The 21,601-nt window shown below is 36.6% G+C and overlaps 1 protein-coding gene and 1 long non-coding RNA gene across 10 annotated transcripts in view; one reads left to right on the top strand and one right to left on the bottom strand.

Annotated features, from left to right (window-relative positions):
- RASSF7 (Ras association domain family member 7) overlaps positions 1-21,601 on the bottom strand; it is a 98,575-nt gene that overhangs the window by 10,259 nt on the left and 66,715 nt on the right. For 6 of the 8 annotated variants that reach the window (XM_087919897.1, XM_026706644.2, XM_026706650.2 and 3 more), the window contains exons 2-3: positions 10,379-10,533; positions 46-953 (exon numbers count right to left, since the gene is read on the bottom strand). In XM_087919897.1, coding sequence (XP_087776023.1) covers positions 46-953; positions 10,379-10,481 — 1,011 coding nt within the window. In that variant the 5' untranslated portion in view covers positions 10,482-10,533. Of the gene's footprint in view, positions 1-45; positions 954-10,378; positions 10,534-21,103; positions 21,231-21,263; positions 21,469-21,601 lie in introns of those variants that run through there. The other 2 variants (XM_087919914.1, XM_087919917.1) reach the window with 2 other exon arrangements.
- The window catches only part of LOC113440197 (uncharacterized), a 111,291-nt gene that overhangs the window by 40,969 nt on the left and 48,721 nt on the right, over positions 1-21,601 (top strand). The window lies entirely within an intron of this gene.

Genomic DNA, 21,601 nt, shown 5'->3' with positions numbered 1-21,601 from the left:
CACATGGCTTGCTAAGGAAAAGGATCATTAACTCTAAGCACAAACCTGCAGATTGTACTCTGCTTCCTCCAAGGCCCTTCCCACTGTATCCAGGCTGCTTTCCAGCTGGGCAGTTTGCTTGGCCTTGGATTCCAGGTCTCTCTTTATTTTAGCGGCCATTCCCACTAACTCAGTAGGATTCTGGGTAGAAGTTTCCTTGGTCTTCTTGCCTCTCTCAGCAATTTCCCACTGGATTTCTCTTTCCAAGGTCTCTGTTTTTACCATAAGCTCATGGATTTTTTTGGTGTACTCCTCCATTGTGGCCCTCAGGCTGTGCACTTTCTCCCGCCGCTCCCTTTCATGCTCCTTTTCTGATTGTAGTTCATTCTGCCAAAATTCTTCCTCACTCAGCTGGCTCTCATTTTGGTGGACCAGCTGCTCTAGCCGCAAAATCTCATCCTCCTGATAAGAGCCTTGGCTGGATTCCCAATGCCTGATGTCCATTTCCAAGGCATCACCTTGCATCTCCAAGGCGTAGAGATGCTCCTGCTGGTATAGGACAGTCTTGAATAGCTCCTCTTTGGAAAGTAACCCCCCTCTGGCTCCATCTCTAACACACGTTGGGTCCTTTCTGGGCTGTCTCAGCTTGTTTTTGGCACAGGCATCACCTGAACTCCCGGGACCCAAGTTGAAAGTTAAAGACTTTTTGGGTTGCCTGGTTCTAGGTACTTCTGTACTGAGTGGTCTAGGTTTAATAGGCAAGCTAGCCCTGACAAACGTCCTCTCGGGTATCTGGGGGGCATTGTCTGAAGAAGGCCTCTCTATGAGACTGGGGCCGGTACGCTGCAATATAAATTGCACATCCTGGGCATATTGGCCACATTTGGATAGAAACTCTATAGGACATTCATGTGGGAGAAGCTGCCTCTCCTTCTCACGTAGTCTTTGAATGAGAACATAGCGGCCTGTTTGACCTGAGAAAACAAGACAGATATTATGAGGACAAGATTTCTTCGTTACAAAAACACCAGTAAACTTCCTTTCTCCTATCCAGCTATATCAAGCTCACATTCCACAGTAATTTTCCTTGCCAGCCAACACCCATTACCACCCAAAGGTAAAAAGCTTTGGAGAATGGGACAGCTGATTCCCAAAGAGACATAGATAAGCCTGTGTATAGTTAAGTAATAAGCAGGATTGCCAATGGTCTTCAATTTTTTCTTCTTCTTTAATTGCTTCTATATACCCAATAAGATGCCTCCATAAATGAAGATTTAGCCTTAGAAAAAGAGTTTTTTAATTGGAGATTGGTGATTTGAGAAGTGAGAATTTGAGAAGTGGCTTATGCATTCATGCAGCAACATTTCTTCAATTTAAACATGGGCTTTCACCGAGACCCTCATCTATATTGATACCTTATATACTAATATTACAAACGCACTTGAGAAAAATGTCACACTAAATGCATTAGTGTGCTCTTTCACTATATGTGGTCACTATAGCAAAATGGGCATGCTCTTATATGCAGCATTTTTGCTCATTTAACAAATAATCTTCATACAAATTATCCAAAATGTTTCTAACATACTTTCAAGTCTTATTTTTTTCCATATTTAACAAACATTCTGCCAAGTAACAAATTTGGATAGTTGCTTTATTTTTTATTATGCGTGTATCACTCCCAATTGTTCACTCCAATTGTGAAAAATAATTACTTGATCTTTGTTACATTAATTTTCAGATATATGCTCCTTGTTCCATAATATAATTTTCTAATATTTTCTGCAAATCAATTGGATTCTCAATCCACTCCATGGCACTCATGGTCATTCACATCCCTGATCAACACACTTCTAATGTTGCACAATTATTTATTTATAAAATTTATTTGCTGCCTATCTCATATCGAATGACTCTGGGTGGACAAGCATTCCTTATACAACAATGCATAAATCCATTAAACAACCAAGGGGCATTATACCCATTGTCTTATCCTGCTCACAGTTGAACTATTCAGAGAGATTCTCATTTATTTTTAAGTATGCTTTGTTTCCATATTGCACCACTTTTAATGCAATGAACAATCATCCTTTGATTCCATATTCATGCAAAACATTCATTTTATTGAATGATTTCATTAGATCAACAAACTTGCAATAAACTTCCTCTCTCACATTCTCACATCTCTCATATATATAATATATATAATTTACATATAGAAATATCTACATTCATATGACCTGCCGAAGAGCAATATCTGTTCTTGCATGTGATAGAGCCATACAGCACTTGTCAAATTTTGCTCATTCACATATTTTTTGGCCAGAATTCTGCCAAACACTTTCCAAGCATGCTTAACACACTAATCCTTCTGTAGTTTTTGCATTTTCTTTTCCTACCTTCTCTTTGTACAGAGGAATGATAATAGCATTCTAGCAATCGTAAGACAAACACAGGCTTCAAAATATTAACCAAATTGCACAGCCGCTCCACAAGCATACCACATTCATATTACATTTCTCCGCTTATACTATCTACAGCTGCAAATTTACAAATTTTCAACATTCTCATCTTTTTCATTATTTTTTTCCATGGAGTTATCAATTTAATCTTAACTTTTCTTTGTCCCTCTAACTATATGATGAACCAGATTGTTGGGAGCAATAGGTTGACACTGTAAACTGCTTAGAGAGGGCTGTAAAGCACTGTGAAGCGGTATATAAGTCTAAGTGCTATTGCTATATGCTCTTTCCTATGTTTTCTCTTTGCTCTACATACAGATTATCCAGCATCTTTCTCTCATGCTAATGTACAGCAACAACTGTTCACTTATGTAGATTTTTATCATGCACAGTACTTTTTTCACTTGATTCCACTCTGTGTATTTTCCATACTCCTTCTTGGAATTAACTTTTTACACTGGATTCTGTAGTTTGATTCTCCTCACTCTCTTCAAGCAGCTTCCGTGTCCCTCTATACTCGAGGTAATCCTAGTTTAACAAAGTTAATTGGACTAGAAACTTCACTGTTAAGTAACCTGGTTGCAAGTTGAAAAACCATCTAATTATGCTGCTTAAGGACAGTTCTGGCAGCTGCCATCATTAAACAAGGGCCACATAAGTCATTAAGCGAGGACGTCAAGTGACTGCAACCTTCAACTTCCTTCCAGCTTCTCCACTGACTCTGCTTCTGAGAAGCTGGCAGGCGAGGTTGCAAATCACAATGATGTGACTGTAGGGATGCAGTGCTGTCTGTTTATATCTACCATTTGTTCAGTGCCATCATAAGTTGGAACTGTCACTGAACAAGAAGTTCACCTGCACTTCCTCTCAACATTTAATCTCTATTTTCCTCAATAAGACACCTGTTGGGTATATGGATACACCAACTAGGTTTGGGTGAATAAATATATGAACCTAGGTTTAAGTGTTTGTAGCTTTAAGCACCAAACTGCAATGTAATAAGATAATTAAGGGTGCGGTTGCAAGCAGCAATAAAAGGCAGTGAGAGAAACGTAACACTTCCTGGTCACTGCCCTGGTTTCTGGTCTCTGGTTCCTGGCCTGGTCGCTGGTCTCTCTGCTGCCTGCTGTTTACTCCTGTTTGAGACGTCTGCTTGTTAATGCTTGTTGGCTACTGTGCTGGATACCGTTTCTACTGAACAAAAGGACTGTTTACTTGGTGAGCTGATATCCTGCGAATACTCAGCGTTGTCTTCGAGAGAAAGGTATCGGAAGGAGAAGATTTACAAGCAGATAAAGACATTGTACTGACTAGTTTAATGAACTATGTTACTGGATGGATGTATTGGATAATGATATATGGACTGAATGACACTGCTTAAACTCTGAATGAATTAAATAACTATTTAAAACTACAAACAGTGTTTTTGTCTCCAGTGTGTGTATACTCTTGGGCCCAGCCTCTCTCTCATTTGGCTGCCTGGCTTGACTGCTGCTGTGCATTCTGCTTGGGGGTTTGTCCCCAAACACTAACATTGGTTATGGGCCCAGCAGTGAGCACAGTCTAACTAACCAGGATATAGCAGAGAGAGTTTTTGGGGTGAGTTGCACATTACTGTACAAACTGTTTGTTGAATAGTTATTTATCTGAAGAGCAATGGCACAAGTAAATTTGCCAAGTCTGTCCATGATATCCAGACTAGATGGAACAAACTATGTTTCATGGTCAATGAAATGTAGTTTACTGCTACGAAGAGAAGGTTTGTGGGACATAATAACAAACCCACCAGATGTATCTAACTTAGATCCTAATGTTGAAGAGGATGCCAAAAAGATACAAGACTATGAACGAAAGAATGAGCAGGCTTTATGCATCATAGGACTGACTCTCTCAGACCAGCAACTCATCCATATCCGTGGAGAGGAAATTGCTGCTAACTGCTGGGAAAGTCTCAGGAAGATTTATGTTCGAGACAGTGTAGGAGCTCATATCAATCTTACACGGAAGCTGTTTAGAACACATCTTGAGAAAAATGGAGACATGTTAACTCATTTAAACTGTATGAAAAGCATTTTTCAAGAATTACAAGAAAAAGAGCTTATATTTAATGAGTTGCAACAAGTATACATCATACTGTCTTCATTGGATCGAACCTATGATGATTATGTGACGGCTTTAGAGGTATTGCCAAAAGACAGTTTATCAGTAACTAAGATTACCGGCAGGCTATTAGAAGAAGCCAGAAGAAGGAGTGAACGTGACCAGCTGAGAGAAGATAAGCCTAATAAAGAAGAGAAATTATCTTCAAAGCATGAAAGAAACCAGCTATGTAAAGTAAAGCACCCGGAAGAAGAGAATTTATCTTCGACGGCATACACAATTAAAAAGTGTTTTAATTGTGGAGGCAGAGGACATTTGGCAAGATTCTGCAGAAAAGAAAAAAGCCAGAATGTAAAAAAGCCAAAGAAATCCTTTGAACTAGCCACGTTTAGCAACTGTGATGTGAAGAATGATTTATGGGTGGTGGACAGTGGTGCATCCCACTGCATCACAAGAGATAAGACAAAGTTTATAAAAATGTCTACAAGCTCTCAAAATATATCACTCGCGAATGGCTGGCACCTCAAGGCCAAGGGTGAAGGTATTGCATATTGTCCATGCTTAAAGCAGAATATAAAAATGTTGTATGTACCACAGTTAAAGATGAACTTACTCTCTGTAAGGGTATTAGACAAACTAGGTTATATAGTTACATTTAAGAATAATAAGTGCATACTTGATAAAGATAACAAAAGGGTAACTGCAGCTTTAAATGGAGCATTGTATGTCTTACATGATAGTAAGAAAGGGGAGGCACAGACTGTATTTAACAATATAAAGCCTCATAATGAATGTATCCATTTATTGCATAGGCGTTTGGGGCATGTAAATTTTAAAATGCTAAAACGTACAGTAGAGTTATCTGATGGCATAAGGTTAAAACCCTGTGATAAATATTTGCGTTGTAATGTCTGCTGTGAAGATAAGAGGAAAATATTGCCTGCAAATAGGCTAAATGGTTTCAAAACTAAAGAACCTTTAGAAGTAGTATTTGCAGACATTATAGGTCCAAAGAAACCCAGTATGGGGGTGCTCGATATATACTGAGCATTATGGACCATTACTCTAGATATGGGTTTTGCTACCTAATGAAAAGCAAAACTGAAACATATCAACATTTCTTCAACTGGTTAAAGTTTGCAGAAAGAAAGTCTAAACGGAAACTGATAACCCTGGTGACAGATAATGGTACGGAATTTGTAAACAGCAAATTCCAGAATAGATTAAAGGTAGCTGGAATAGAGCACAAGAAATCTGCACCATACAGACCACAACACAACACATTTATAGAAAGAAGAGGCCAAACACTACAGGCAATGGTTAGAACAATGTTAACTGATTCTGGATTACCTGATTATGTGTGGGGGGAGGCTGCAATGTGTGCTAATAACATATTGAACAACGTTGTTAACTCAACTACTGGTGAAATACCATTCACCATGTGGCATGGCAGGAAGCCTGATCTGAGTTACCTGCACACATTTGGTGCACCAGCATGGGTGCATATCCCTACACAACTCAGGCGTAAAGGGCAACACAGAGCTAAACAATTTTTCTTCGTTGGTTACCAAGCTAACCATAGGGCATATAGATTTTGGGAGAAAGGCACATCTAAGGTGTTATGTAGTGCCAATGCCCAATTTCTAGAGCACGTAGGATGGGATAAGTTAGAACAGGATAACAATAAAGAAGTGATTATTGAATCCTATAGAAATCCCATTAATTATCCCTGTAACTTTAAGAATAAAGTAAAGAGAGAAGTACAGGAAGAGATAGAGCCCATAAAGGAAGAAATAGCTGAGCAAGATGAGGAACAGGAACAGGTAGTAATTCAAAAAAGTCCTCATACAAGCCCTGTAATTCCCAGAAGAACTACACGAATATCTAGACCGCCTGATAGATACCAGGCTAATACAGTGTGCCAGGAAAATAGAGTTCCATATACTGTGGATGAGATAAAAAAGTATCCTACTAAAGATAAGGAAAGTTGGTATGCAGCAATGAATAAGGAATTGAAATCCTTGAAGGATATGAAAGTTTATGAAAATGTGAGATTACCTGGTGATATAAAACCCATTGGCTGCAAATGGATTTTTAAGATAAAAACTGATAAGGATGGAAACATAATCCATAAGGCAAGATTAGTAGCCCAAGGTTTTAGACAAAGTGCCAATGACTATGATGAAGTATTTGCACCTAGTCTTAAAGCAGCAACGTTAAGGGCAGCTTTAGTGTGGGCAGCAAGCAAGAAATATATAGTTAACCATCTAGATGTGGAAACTGCTTACTTGCACGCTCCACTAAGACATACTGTATATATGAAAAAGCCTATTGGATTTAAAGGTGAAAATAATAATGATTGTTGGTTGTTAAAGAAAAGCCTCTATGGTCTTAAACAATCGGGCTATGAATGGAACCAGTATATTGTAAAGGAACTGAACAATATAGGGTTTAAAGCTGGTTTAGCCGACCCATGTCTGTTTAAAAGGGAGACAAATGGGAAAATATCATTATTATTGTTATTCACTGATGATATTGCCTTGATTACTGAGACTAATGATGAAGCAAATAAAATTATAGCATCATTAGGAAAGAAAATAAAAATCAAGCAATTAGGGGAGATAAAGAAATATCTAGGTTTGAATATACTAAAAACACAGAAAGGTTTTAAGATATCTCAGGAGGATAAGATATCTAAATTGCTAATAGATTATAAGATGGAACTTTGTAAGCCTGCAAAGACTCCAATGAGTCAGGATATTTGCAAAATGGATGCTCAAAGTCTCAAATTTGATAAGGTATTATATCAATCTTTGATTGGTAGCTTATCATACATTAGCAATTGGTCAAGGCCAGATATAGCTTATAGTATTAATCAGCTTTCACGACATAATAATGATCCGCTTCAATGTCATTGGATAGCATTGAAGAGAATCTTAAGATATCTTAAAGGAACATTACACCATGCACTGTATCTAGAACCAAAAGGTGATCTCATATTGAGTGCTTATGCAGATGCTAGTTTTGCATCAGAAAGAGACACAAGAAAGTCGACTTCAGGAACAGCCATAATGCTGGGTAAGACATTAATAGGTTGGAAGTCAATAAGACAACAGCATATAAGTTTGTCTACTATGGAGGCAGAATTCTCCTGTTTATCACTATTATGTACTGAGTTAATTATGTATAAACAAATGATGTATGATATGGGTATAACTGTAAATTATCCTATAATTGTACATGAAGATAATCAGGCAGCAATTCAAATGGCCACAAATATTGCAGTAAAAACTAGGAGCAAGCATACAGATTTAAGGTACCTAAACGTTAGACAATCTGTAAAGTGTAAAATGATACAACTGGAGTACTGCATGTCGGAGGACAATATAGCTGATAATTTTACTAAAGTCCAAGGTGCCATTAAGCACCAAGAGAGTTGTGTAAAGTATGGGTTTAGAGTGTAAAGGTATTATATATTTATATCACCCAAAAGGGGAGAATGTTGGGTATATGGATACACCAACTAGGTTTGGGTGAATAAATATATGAACCTAGGTTTAAGTGTTTGTAGCTTTAAGCACCAAACTGCAATGTAATAAGATAATTAAGGGTGCGGTTGCAAGCAGCAATAAAAGGCAGTGAGAGAAACGTAACACTTCCTGGTCACTGCCCTGGTTTCTGGTCTCTGGTTCCTGGCCTGGTCGCTGGTCTCTCTGCTGCCTGCTGTTTACTCCTGTTTGAGACGTCTGCTTGTTAATGCTTGTTGGCTACTGTGCTGGATACCGTTTCTACTGAACAAAAGGACTGTTTACTTGGTGAGCTGATATCCTGCGAATACTCAGCGTTGTCTTCGAGAGAAAGGTATCGGAAGGAGAAGATTTACAAGCAGATAAAGACATTGTACTGACTAGTTTAATGAACTATGTTACTGGATGGATGTATTGGATAATGACATATGGACTGAATGACACTGCTTAAACTCTGAATGAATTAAATAACTATTTAAAACTACAAACAGTGTTTTTGTCTCCAGTGTGTGTATACTCTTGGGCCCAGCCTCTCTCTCATTTGGCTGCCTGGCTTGACTGCTGCTGTGCATTCTGCTTGGGGGTTTGTCCCCAAACACTAACAACACCTTTTTTAAATTTTTGTAGTCGTTCTATAGAAGTATTTGTACTCATTTTCCTTTCCTTTTATGCCCATTCCCCTCCCCCTATCTTCTTTTGATTGTATGAATAGCAGTTTGTCCCAAATTCAACAGCCTCTCATCACCTTCTCTCAACATTTCATTATAATCAACCAATTCCATCTTGCTTCAAGATTCTTTCCTTTATTGTATGAATACATGAAAGGACATATGTTTAAACCATGTATTTAAAACAAACAGTACTTCTTCCAACCAGTTATTCATAATCATTCTCATTCATTCCTGGTCACTCCCCTCCCCCCCCCACACACACTTGTACTCTCATTTCCAAACTTCCATTCATGCTATTTAACAAAAAGAAAATAAAAAAATCCATCCCATCCTATCCCAACTGCATTCATTCAAAATGTTGCATTCCCAAACTTCAACCTTAATTTGTAACATAACTTAAAAACTATTACCAATCCAGGAATTCCTACCTGTATATTTACCCAAACCAATCTAGATGCAACATATACTGTACTGTCTGATGTGAATTTTGCCCTTTCATTCATAACTAAATTTACATCCTTACTTCCATGCATCTATTCATTAATTCTATTCCACAAGATCAGAATATCTTCATGCAGATCTATTCAGTCGTTTCTTAATTTAATTCTTTTTTTTAAAAAAAATTGTGAATTCAGTTTTTTATCTTAAATTCCTTTTACATTCCTAGTGGTAATTATCTGTATATCACAGTCATTGCGTACAGACCTCTGATATAGTTTTCTTGGTTTTGACATAATGCTTTTTAGTAAGATAAAGGAGCTGGAGTCTTGGTGACCAGCTTTTTTTATAGCCATACCATATGCCATTTTCCATGCTTGTTAATTATGAATAGTATCAGTCAGTTCTGGTATATTTTGGCCAGCATGCTATAAACACAACCAAAGTCCAGTTTTACCCTAGACTTGGCATGATCACCCCATTCAATGCAAAGTAGAATTCCAATCTAGAGACTATCTTGTAAGCCAATACAAAATTTTCCCCTTTGATTCCCCTCCCACCGATGCCACATGGTCAGATGAGGGCAAGCAACGTAAGGAAGGTGCGATATAAGGGAGGAGAAAAAAGATCTAACAGCATAAAAGGGTATTCTTAGTTTGTGAAAACAAACCTTTATTAGTAAAATCTGTTAAAGATGGAGTGGGTGAACTAGCAGAAAAGAGTATTTAAAATAATTTTGCAAAACTTGGAAACAATAATTTCTAAAAGTGTTTTTTCAACTTTGGCAATGTTAAGATGTGTGGACTTCAACTCCCAGAATTCTGCAGCCATAATTGTGAGAGTATAACTCTATATATCTTAAAATCGGCAAGATTGAAAAATACTGCTTTAGAAGAAAGAAATGTTGACAGAATCTACACCACGTTGTGAAAAAGCCTCTAATCATTCAAGCTGTTGTATTTATGCAACTGTCAATTGTTTACACAATTTCTTCTTCTCTAAAACATGGATAAGACATGAATAAAGCACTATTTTGCTAATCAGTTTTTAAAAAAGAATTTTGGACAGGAGGTTATTCTGCAATTCTGTATACAATTATTTTGGAAGTAAACCTCCTCAGTGGTAGATATTTCTAAGTAAACATGCTTAGGAGTGGACTGCATAAATCCTTTTAGACATCATGAACATAAAAACTACTTACCAATGGCCCGTGCCAATGCTATGACAACTTCCTGACATGTCGTCTGGTCTGAAACGCCACATACAACCCGTTGGACTCCATCTACCCAGACTTTCAACTCCATCACAAAAAGGTAGAGGGGATTAAACTTTCTGGATCATTTCTGTGATTTGTTCCTACAACAACAATTACAAACAGAAATGTAAGCACAGTATGTTCTTTGATTTCATTTACATGTAAGCAATACGGAGCAAGGAAACATAGAAAGTGATGCTTTGGAATGCTTGAAAATGTCTTCTTTCCACACTTCACATTTCTAGCTCTCTTGCTTTAACAGTTTTAGGTAGAGCACTAATAGAAGTTCAGATGAAAGGATTAGCCATAAGCAAACAAAACATTTCAGTTTCAATGCTTCATAGATATTCTACCCACTACTCCAAAATGTTACATAATATAAACATGAATGTTCAATACGCCAAATAAGCCAGGAACATCTGACTTGAATCTTTAGAAACCAATCCAATTGTGTTACTAACTACAATTATGCTAGTTTTGCTTGTGTGTGATTTCTCAAATACAAAACAGTAATGGGGCCTTAAATAAATGAAAAGTAAGAGGACTGTACAATGTAGTTCTATTTTTTTAGCCATTAGCTCATTGCAATAATGAGCAATATATGTTGCTTGCATGCCACCTGTAAGCATAAAAGTGCTGAAATGAAATAAATTGCTCAATTTAAGAGGCAGCTGTTAAGCTGTGGAGGTGTAGTCAACTAAACATATATGGATATATAGTGAATTTAACTTCTATTTGTTATTAAATAGCATACATGTAAGCTAACTGTGCTACTGCATATACACATAGAATACAGCATAAACCACTAATGCCATAGACCTAGAATATGCCAGGCAACAAAAATACCTCTGCATTAGGTTACATGCTATTAATTGCCAGAAATAGGTTTTGCATAAATATGAACAATTATTAGCACAGAGACTAGTAAAAACTACTAATGTCACTTCCATTCTCTTTAAACATCGAATAAAATGATTTTATCCCCAGCAGAAATGCAGTGCTTTTCACATTTACTTAAAGCCTTGGAAGAAAAATGAGTAATTTCACTGTTTTTTCAATTCCAGAGAAACCGGATTGGGTTGGAGAATGAAACAGATCAATTCTTATAACTTATAACAACTTATAAAGAGCTAAAAATTAGTACAAAATACTCCAAAAAGCATTTCTGGGAGTTCTCCATTTCTTTCAATTTTAATTAGATGTTATTAAATCAAATAACAAAAACAAACATTGCATAGATTTGATGTTGAATAATGCAAATATGATATAAATGAATCAACCATCAAAACTGAAAATAATGAAGACTTGGAATTTCTGGGCTGATTGTCAACTTGTTGGAATTTAGTCCTGACTAAAAAGACAATACCACACATGAAAAATACTTCTCCCAACTAGAATAACATGAAACAAATACATAACCTGAAAGAGGACAAAAACAATAGTCAACGACTTAATAGCTGGCAATCAACACCACAATCAACAACTAAAAAGCTACACACACCACAGACAGAATTGTCCAAAGCATACACTCTGCTAGAGAGGCGATCACTGAAGATCGGTTCCAGCATGAGTCCGAAAGCTCGAAAGACTAAACCTCTGGTCCCAGTGACCGATCCCAGATTGGATCTATTATCACGTATATTTGCCTTCATTTGTAATACAAGAAAAAAACAGATGCATACACACAATATCTGCAACCTGTTGAAAATGCTTTTTTAGAAGTATTATTTATGTATCTCAACTTTTTCCCACCTACTTCAAGAACCAGGTTTTAAGCCCAGGGTCTTAACTTTGTCGATAAAAGGGGCAATAACATAATCCTCCTTTAAGGATTTTTAATGTCTAAGAACAAATAAATGTAATTAAGTGTACATATTTGTGGTATGTATAGAGAAGAAGAAAGGAAATATTGGTGTACAACATACTTTACATTTGAGACATCTCAGAATACTCCACTTTAAGTTTAAAATGCTCTGTTTTGAATTCAAAACATCTATTCTGATCTTGACGGAAGTATTTTGATATTATTGATATTCCTAGAGGTTGGATACAGATAGAATTAGAATGAACTAATAATTGAAGGATGAAGTTCATTCATCAGAAAATCTTGTTCCATGACTTCAGGATTTTTAAAAAGTACATTTTTTAAAGGATGGTTGTCAATTTTTCATGTTAGCAATGTGAGAAATTCAAAGGCTCTCTGACTTATCATCTGATCTGTTCTATTCTGGTTCTTATTTTTCTTTCAGGTCATAACTTCTGTAAATACAGCTATGGCAAAAAAGATCTTAATGTTTAAAGATGTAAATGTCATGCTTCAAAAATGCATACTTTGCCATTGTATGCTGCTGTGTATAGTGTGGCTATTAAACACGAGTATTGCATTATTATTGCTTTACTGGCTATTGTCCTGATTGTTTTATCTTTGAAAATTTATTTTATTTTGGTTTTACTTGCTTATAAACTGCCATGAATCTATATGATTTAGAAGCATATGTCTACTGTAAATTGATAAATAAGAGTTGAAGATCTATTCTGAGGTCATATTGTTTTCTAAAGCTTTGAGTCCTTTCTGTTTTGGCTGCCATACAAGCCAAATAAAGAAAGAAATGCTTGCCCCTAGCCAAGTCAGAACACTCCAATGGAATATTTTCATGGGGATGTTTTGTTCTGGGTGTAAAATGAAACATATTTCTTATTTTTGCACACTTATATTCACATATTTTTTAGGGACATATCTTTAAATCTCTTTGAATATCATGTGTGTGGGACAGTCCCTCAAACAGAGGATTTTACCAGAATACATCACACTATATTGTTATCTAATGGATGAGAAGATTCATTTCACATATCAGGATGTTGATGCACACATTTGGCGTTGAGCAAAGTCCAGAGGCACAGATTAGAAGGAAACAATCAGGCTTGGCCAAAATACTTTGAACTCAAATGAATCATAAACAAGAAGCATTTCCAATAACAACAAGCTAAAACAGAAGTTATGTAATAAGCGTGTATAGAATATTTGCATTTGAGAGTATCAATATCATTTTAGAACAAAACAAATGTTACTTAATCAGTAGAAGGAAACCCTTAAACTAAACAAAAATATTAACAAAAGAATAATGTTTTTTTCCTCTGCTTTCCCTTGAACCTGAATTTAATTAATAGGGTATATTACATAACAATGAAGTATTAAAATCATAGCAATTCACTTCAGAATTACATACTATTTTTCACTACAAGCTATTGGCTATGAAGTATTAGAGAATACAGGCATTCTTTTCATGTCCACTTATAATCCACCTAGCCATTCCACATGAAAAATCCTCATTCTCAGTTGAGTTGCCTCTATAAGCTGTTGTACATACTTCTTGAATTTTGACTTTCACTAATGAAGGTATTGTGCAGAAAGCTGAGCCAACCTCTTCTGAACAATAAATGGAAAGATACTGTAAATAGATACCTCTATAAACATCAAGTTGTTAATGAAGCCACTTTTGGACTTCTAAAATAAGAGATATGTAATTTTGATTTCGGGATTTGATGATTAGAATTGTATGTGATTGTAGAAGTAATATAGACTACTGTTAATTTTAAATTTGGTATTTTCTTTAAATTGAAAGACATTTTTCCTTTACTTTCTTCTTTTTTTGCACTTTTATATTGCTTTTTGTCTCCTTTTTACTTTTTATTCATGTTTTTGATACTTAATAAATTACACTGGAAAACCTATCTTAAACTAAGATAACACAGAAAAATGTTCTTAGATCATTACCTTGAATTGAGAGGTTATTTTCTCCTGCCACTTTTTAAAAAATGTTAATTTTATCTGTACCATGCTACAAAACATTATAAAGTTGCACCTTCCAAAATTTAATAATTCGTCAGAGCTCTAAGTTGAATCTCTAGTGCAATCCTCCAGTACTGGAAAAAATATTACTTCACAAATTTGTGGTCATTTTTTCAATCATGTCATATTGATAAATATGACTGTTCTGTGTTAATAGTACAATCCAATGGAATTGACCATGTGATTGTAAAAACTACTATATTTTAAATATAATAACAGAAAAATGTTTTGTATTAATGTCAAGGGATCAAGTAAATTAGGAGAGTAGCCACATAACCTTCACTTGTAAACCTTTCTAGGAAAAGTACACTTTTACAATTGTTGAAAGCTTAGCAAATTGTCCAGCCTAACCCTTATTTCTATCAGCATGTGATGGGAATGCTAACCTGAAAACATTTTCTATTTATTATGAGCTGAAATTGTCCTGGAGCTGAATGATATAAATGCTGTCTACAGCTGCAACAGGGATTGACATCAATGGTGCCCAAAGCATAGCACCTGTTAAGAAATTGACATTAAATTAAAAAAGGGCTCTCTGGGGCTGGAGATTAGAGGAATCTCAGCAGATGGTAGTACTTGGCTACTCTGTCTGGGATTGGAAATTAAGAGGATTGAGACTACTGTATGTTTAGATGGAAGACTATCAGGGAATACATGACCATAGGCAAGACTCGGAACTTGAAAAACATCCCAGTAGCTAGTTACGGAAGATGGCTCCTGAACTAATACGGATATAATCATAACACACCTGACTTGATAATACTTTGACTTTCATTTACAGATGAAGTCTACATATTCACTTCTTCAGAGAGATAAAAATACAATTGGGGCGGGTAGGGGAAGAAGAGAAGTACTGAATACATAAATAACAGAATATGCAGGTGTTTTTAATATCAAATCCAATATAGATAGACAAGTAACTGTGATTGCTTGTGTGTCTAGTATATATACCATTATGGAATTAAGGACTTTTGTGCTTACTAAATAGTCCTCTCTTCTAAAATGAATTACAATCACTGAAAATAAACGGGAGGGGGGGGCTTTATTACTTCATTTTATGAATGTTCCATAGCATTAGAAGCCTTTGTCTCTATATCGCTTATTTACAGCCTGTAATATTATAGAATAGAATAGAATAGAATAGAATAGAATAGAATAGAATAGAATAGAATAGAATACTTTATTGGCCAAGTGTGATTGGACACACAAGGAATTTGTCTTGGTGCAAATACTCTCAGTATACATAAAAGAAAAGATACATTCCTCAAGAGTCAATCCATCAGGTACAACACTTAATGATAGTCATAGGGTACAATAAGCAATCAAATCATACTAGGAACAGTCAATATAAATCGTACGGATACAAGCAACAAAGTTACAGTCCTACAATCACAAGTGGGAAGGGATGGGTGATAAGGAGTGATGAGAAGGTTAACAGTAATAGTAGTGTACACTTTGTAAATAGTTGAACAGTGTTGAGGGAATTATTTGTTTAGCAGAGTGATGGCTTTTGGGGAAAAAATGTCTGTCTAGTTGTTCTGGTGTGCAGTGCTCTATAATGTCGTTTTGAGGGTAGGAGTTGAAACAGTTTATGTCCAGGATGTGAGGGGTCTGTAAATATTTTCACAGCCCTCTTTTGACTTGTGCAGTATACAGGTCCTCAATTGAAGGCAGGTGGGTAGTAATTGTTTTTTCTGCAGTCCTAATTATCCTCTGAAGTCTGTGTCTTTCCTGTTGGGCTGCAGAACCAAACCAGACAGTTACAGAGGTGCAGATGATAGACTCAATAATTCTTCTATTATCTGTTCTAAGTTGAGCTCAGCTACCAAAGTTTAGCTAGTCAGAGGGTATCTTTTGCTGAAGATATATTTATAAACTCATATTTCAAATGAGGTAAAGATTATTTTCCAATTGCAAAATAGCTTTGCTATTCCTCAAAAACGTTTTGATTCCACAAATTTTCAATAAGAATCTCTAAGCACCATCCATCCATCCAAATAAAAGTAGTTGCATAGTTGCACATTATATTGCAGAATCACTACTCACCAAAGCAACTAAAATGTTTTAAAAGCAGAGAAGGCATAAGCAATTTATCGGATCTGTTCCAAACGGATCATACATTTCCCTGCCACCAGAGACCATACAAAAGTCTTTGACTTTTCTTTAAATCAGAGATAGAACTCTCAAGGATTTGTTCCAGATATAACTATTAGCATCTCTTCCACTCTGCATTCCCAAGCAGACTCAAAAAGTTTAAAGAAGTTGTCTCTGCCTTCCTTTTCCACTGTATTTCCCCTTCCCCATTTCCCCCCAATTACTCATTCCTTCTCTCCTTTCCATGCTCAGGAGTATAAAATGTTCGTTTCTTCCAGCCAAGTGCTGATATCAGGAGGGAAGGAAATTTCCATTTCTTTCTTCACTGGATCTGAAGGGGATTATGCTCTCATGGCCTTTTCTACTCCTTTCTCCACTGTCCCTGGCACTGTGGTTGTGCAATACCCCCTCTTTCCAGCTCCCAATCAGATCCATTTTCCCTCAGAACTGTTAACAGATGCCAAGGCCAGAACATGCAGCTTGTCAGGAGGTATAAGTTGTGAGGATACTGCAGCTGCAACTACTGAAGGAAGAGGAGACATGTACATCCTATTACTTCCCAGGAACTTTCTGAGTGGGTAACTTTCCAAGTGAATGAAATATTCTTCTGCACTGGGTCAACAATATACACAACTTTGAATTCTTTCTTCCTCCATCAAAACAGGGAGTGATACAATAGAAGCATTTCAGATACAAAGATGACATTCCATCATTAGGAGGGTAGAGGAAAACAGGATGTATCTTCAGTGTGGGCAGAAGCTACACATAAAACAGGATCAGACTAGTGTGTGTAAATATAAGAAACTCTTCAGTACATTTGGTATCCAGGTATATCCAGGGGAGAAGTTCTGTAGAAAGCCACATGTGGATTTCAACAGTAATGGGAAGGCCTTCCAGAAATGCCTGTTCTTAAAAACCTAAGTAGGAGGTCTGGCATGATCTACATGATCTTTGAAATGGTGCTGAATGGTCCGAAGTTCTGGAGAAAACGGGAAGACTCTGGGATGGGAAGGAACTAGGAAGCATTAAGTAGCAGGTTCAGGCTGTGACTGTGGGTGTGCTGAAATGATGACATCTAATTAAAGATATGAATTGAATTATTTAGTGAACTCGGCCGCAGTAAACTATTAGGTCAACTAACAGTTAACCTAGTAATGCAAGTAGCATTTGTTCTCTGTTTACCATCCCACTGTGTATGATGGGCACAGAATAGGTGACACTGTACATCCAAGAGTTGATACAGAGATTTCCAACAATGTGCTGCCAAGTGTGTGAGCCTCTATCAGAAATTAGATGATTGAGCAAGCTCTGTTTTTGGAAAACCTGTCAAATAAAATAGACAAGTTGTCTCAGAAGCTACAATAAAGAATCAAATAGGCCAGCTTAGAGCCAGGTCAGGCATTGCTAAACAATCCAGGCCCTGGACACATGATAGGCTAGTAATAAAGGTTTAAGGAAAATGTCCTAAGATAAGATGAATTTGAGATAGATGGAGCCACTTAAGTTGCCCCAAATACCAATCGCAGGGGAATGGCCCAGAGTTACCTTGTGCTAAGACAGGCAGCCAATAAATTTGATAAAAAATAAACAAACCAACCAACCTAGCAATCAGGTACCCCAGGCTTGCATGCAGCTGGAGGCAGCATGAGCATCTGAATCAAGGATCTCCTCCCAGCCCTCTTCAATTAATATTGAATAAACGTCAATGAATTGAAATATAATTTATCAAGAGTTATAACAATCTAATAAAGAAAAAAACCCAACTCCTTAGAACCTGGACCAGCTGATGACTTATTTAGATTTCTGGACTGAGATATGACTGCCCACTTTGGACTCTGGCTCTTTGGAACTCAACAGTGGGTAACCTTCCCAAAGATTTGGGAATTTGCTCCTACGTATGTGCACAAATAAATGCCTTGGTTGCTGCTGCCTGTTTTTGCTAAAGCCTAAGTAACACTCCTTTCAAACTATTTGGTGTTTCTGCACACATGGCCTAGGAGAGGGCACTGAGGAGAGCCAACATCACTCCAGTTGGTTTGGCATAAGAGGCATGGTGTGGTAGAAAGAAGAATCAATATCACTTCAACATGAGATCATAGTAAGACATGGAAAACAAGATGGTTCATTTTAAATTTCCAAAGTATCCTTCTGGCTAGCTATCAAGGAAGAGATAACAGGTTTTTCCCATCAGAGGAGAGATATATAGTTGTTTGTTTTGATGCAGCTCTCTTTGTTCCCAACAAAAGAGGAGGGGAAAGATGCAGGACTCCTAAAGATCATTTATTTGAGCTGGCACATATGGTCTCATGGAGTATAGATTAGAGATGTTAGAGAAGTAATGCCCTCTCCATCTCCAAGCATCTCACAGAAACAGACACTTAAGGATGGTGTGTGTGTGTGTGTGTGTGTGTGTGTGTGTGTGTGTGTGGTGGGATAAAAGGTTTATAGGACAAGTTTATAGGACAAAAATATGATCTTATGTGACAAAACATTAATCTGTTCTGGAACTAGAAATGTAAAATATATAAAAGGGGAAAAAAGGGAAAATAATTGTGCTTTCTAAACAAGCTAGTTAACTGGTCCATCTTGAGTGCACCAACAAGGCATTGGTGACCTGATTCATGAACAACAGGTCTGAAAGAGGATCTATTAATAGTTGCTTAATCTCAGGCTATTCTCTTGTAGCAACTGGAGCAGTGATCTGACAAACCCTCTTCATTTCACCAACAAAAAACAGACTTTCTTGCTTTGCAAACAAAAAATGTTTAGATAAAATTTATTGTAGAGAATTAGGAAGCCCTATAATACAAAAAAATACTCAAACGAAAATAACAAAAATAAAACCCCAACCCATTCCTTTTTTTTTTATAGTTTCAGGGTTTAGTTCCAAGGTTTGAACTTGTGTATTCCCATTTTTCTAAAGCAACAATTGTGTCACTATTCACTTCATGGTTTTGAAGGTTTCTGTGATCTTCTCCATGTTTAGAAAATGACTTACTTTGGCAGCAGAATCAGAAACTTTCACCTTACTAGCCTCTGAAGCAGGGGTGTCCAACCTTGGCAACTTTAAGACTTGTGGACTTCAACTCCCAGAATTCCTCAGCCAGCTGCTGGCTGAGGAATTCTGGGAGTTGAAGTCCACAAGTCTTAAAGTTGCCAAGGTTGGACACCCCTGCTCTAAAGGAATCATTGGATTAAAACTACTGTATATAGGTTATGATTACTGAAAATGTGGGTGGTAGCTGATTAATCACTGACATTTTATCTGAAAAACTCAAGTTATTAAGCAGAATAAAAACAGAAACATGTAAACTCGCTTGGCTCTGTAAGCACAGCAATGGAAGTTTAGTAAAGATGATATTGTTTTTATCACAGCGATGCTAACCTATAATCTATAATCCAGGCCTCCATTACATCTACCCACAGCTACTATAATTAAGGTAATCCATGCAAATGATTCACTTTTAAAGAAAAGATAACATTGTAAGAGAGGAAAACCCAGCCTTCTACAAAGCAGCACTAATGGGAGATAAGCAACTCTCTTTGTATGTGTACCTATCTAGTGTCTACCACTGTTTCTTATGGTAATTATGCCTTCTAGGTTCTTTCACAAAGTCAAATCTCATTCTAATTTCATTATGTGATTTATAAACATGAAGAAAATTGTGTGACTGTAATAATGAGTTACTAACAACAAATAGTAGATTGAGAAAGGTAAGGAAGGAAGACAGCAAGGCAAGGCAAGGCAAGGTTTAATCATGTATACAACTAGAAATCTATACACCTTCAGACTGAGCTCCCAGACCCAGACAAACCACAATGCCTTCCAAGAGAGTGAAAATACTGGCATTTCTTAGACAGGAAAGCCAACAATGACAAACCACCTATGTATTATTTCCAAGAAATAATGTCTACGTAGTTGAGCTCAAGTTGAAAGGATCCCTTCACTAATCAGCTTCTGCAACTCAGGCCAGAGGACTCATTAATCTTCCAGTTAAGTATTTACAAAATTTGTATATAGCAGCTCAGGGAGTATACCAAAAGAGAGAGACATTATGGTATAGAGGTTAAAGTATTGGACCAGGAGCAAAGAGCACCAAATTCTAACCTACTATCAGCCCTGGAAGTTTACTAGGCAACTTTGGGCTAGTTACTCATTCTCAGCACAAGCCATCTCACAAGGTTACCATAGGGAGAAATAGAATGAGGAACATATAAATCATTTGAATGAAAGGCGGGATATATAAATTGACTAAATAAACACTCAAAGATAAGTTTAATTGGCATATGAAATTCTATGTAATTTTAGAACTTTTTAAATCTATGCTAGCAAAACTTGGCAAACTTGCTATACAACCAACATAAAATCTTGGTAATTTAAAAATTACATTATGCATTTGTTTGGTGAATAGAGTTTTGAACAATATTAAACTTTCTATTTCCTTATCGACTTAGATGCAAAGTGCACCTTTTTAATTCAGTAACAACAAAGGAAAATAAAAGGCTGGATTTTGAGGATGTTAATTATTCAAACAACAAACTGACTGAGAATATTTCAATTATAAACCTTTTTTTCTTTTCTCTAGCCTGCCACTAATCCAGCACTCAAATCAGTTATTTTTTGCTCCACTTCATAGTTCTAAGCATTATGTGGCACGTCCTATAAAGAATGCTACATTTCCTGAAAGCAAAACAGAGAATGAAAAAGCCATGCAGTTATTACGAACCATTCAATGCTTTTCTCTTTCTAAGGAAGAAGGAAAGTCAGAAATAAATGGTGGAGTGGGGGCAGGGGAGGAAGCACCATTAAAGAACACAAGCTGCTGCTAACTGCAGCTGTGTTCAATCTATTCAGGCAGAAAGAACCAGCTATTTTTACATACTTACATTATCAAATTTGTTTCAAACATTTCAAACAGGAAAAATTATCTCAACTTATTGCTTCATTGCTGTCCTGCCCTAGTCACTCATTTACCCGTGGCATTCATTAACCAGCCTTCTTTTGCGGTACTACTTCCATACACAATGTAGGAAAAACAACGTGAACTACATTTACTTTTAACATACAATTGTTTTCCCTAAGAATGAAAAGAAAACAGAAAACCCTTCCAAACAACCCATGTGATCAAAATTGCTCTTTCGATATGGGTAATATCACAATGCTCCTTTATTCCCCGCTGTGCTTCCTGTTGGCTCTGCCCATGTGCATATACACACAAAAACTA

Source organism: Pseudonaja textilis, chromosome 1, assembly GCF_049901715.1.
Source record: "Pseudonaja textilis isolate UNSWEBS1 chromosome 1, rPseTex1.2, whole genome shotgun sequence".
NCBI lineage: Eukaryota > Metazoa > Chordata > Lepidosauria > Squamata > Elapidae > Pseudonaja > Pseudonaja textilis.
The sequence above is the reverse complement of the archived record's forward strand: the minus strand, read 5'-3'. Positions and strand labels throughout refer to the sequence as shown.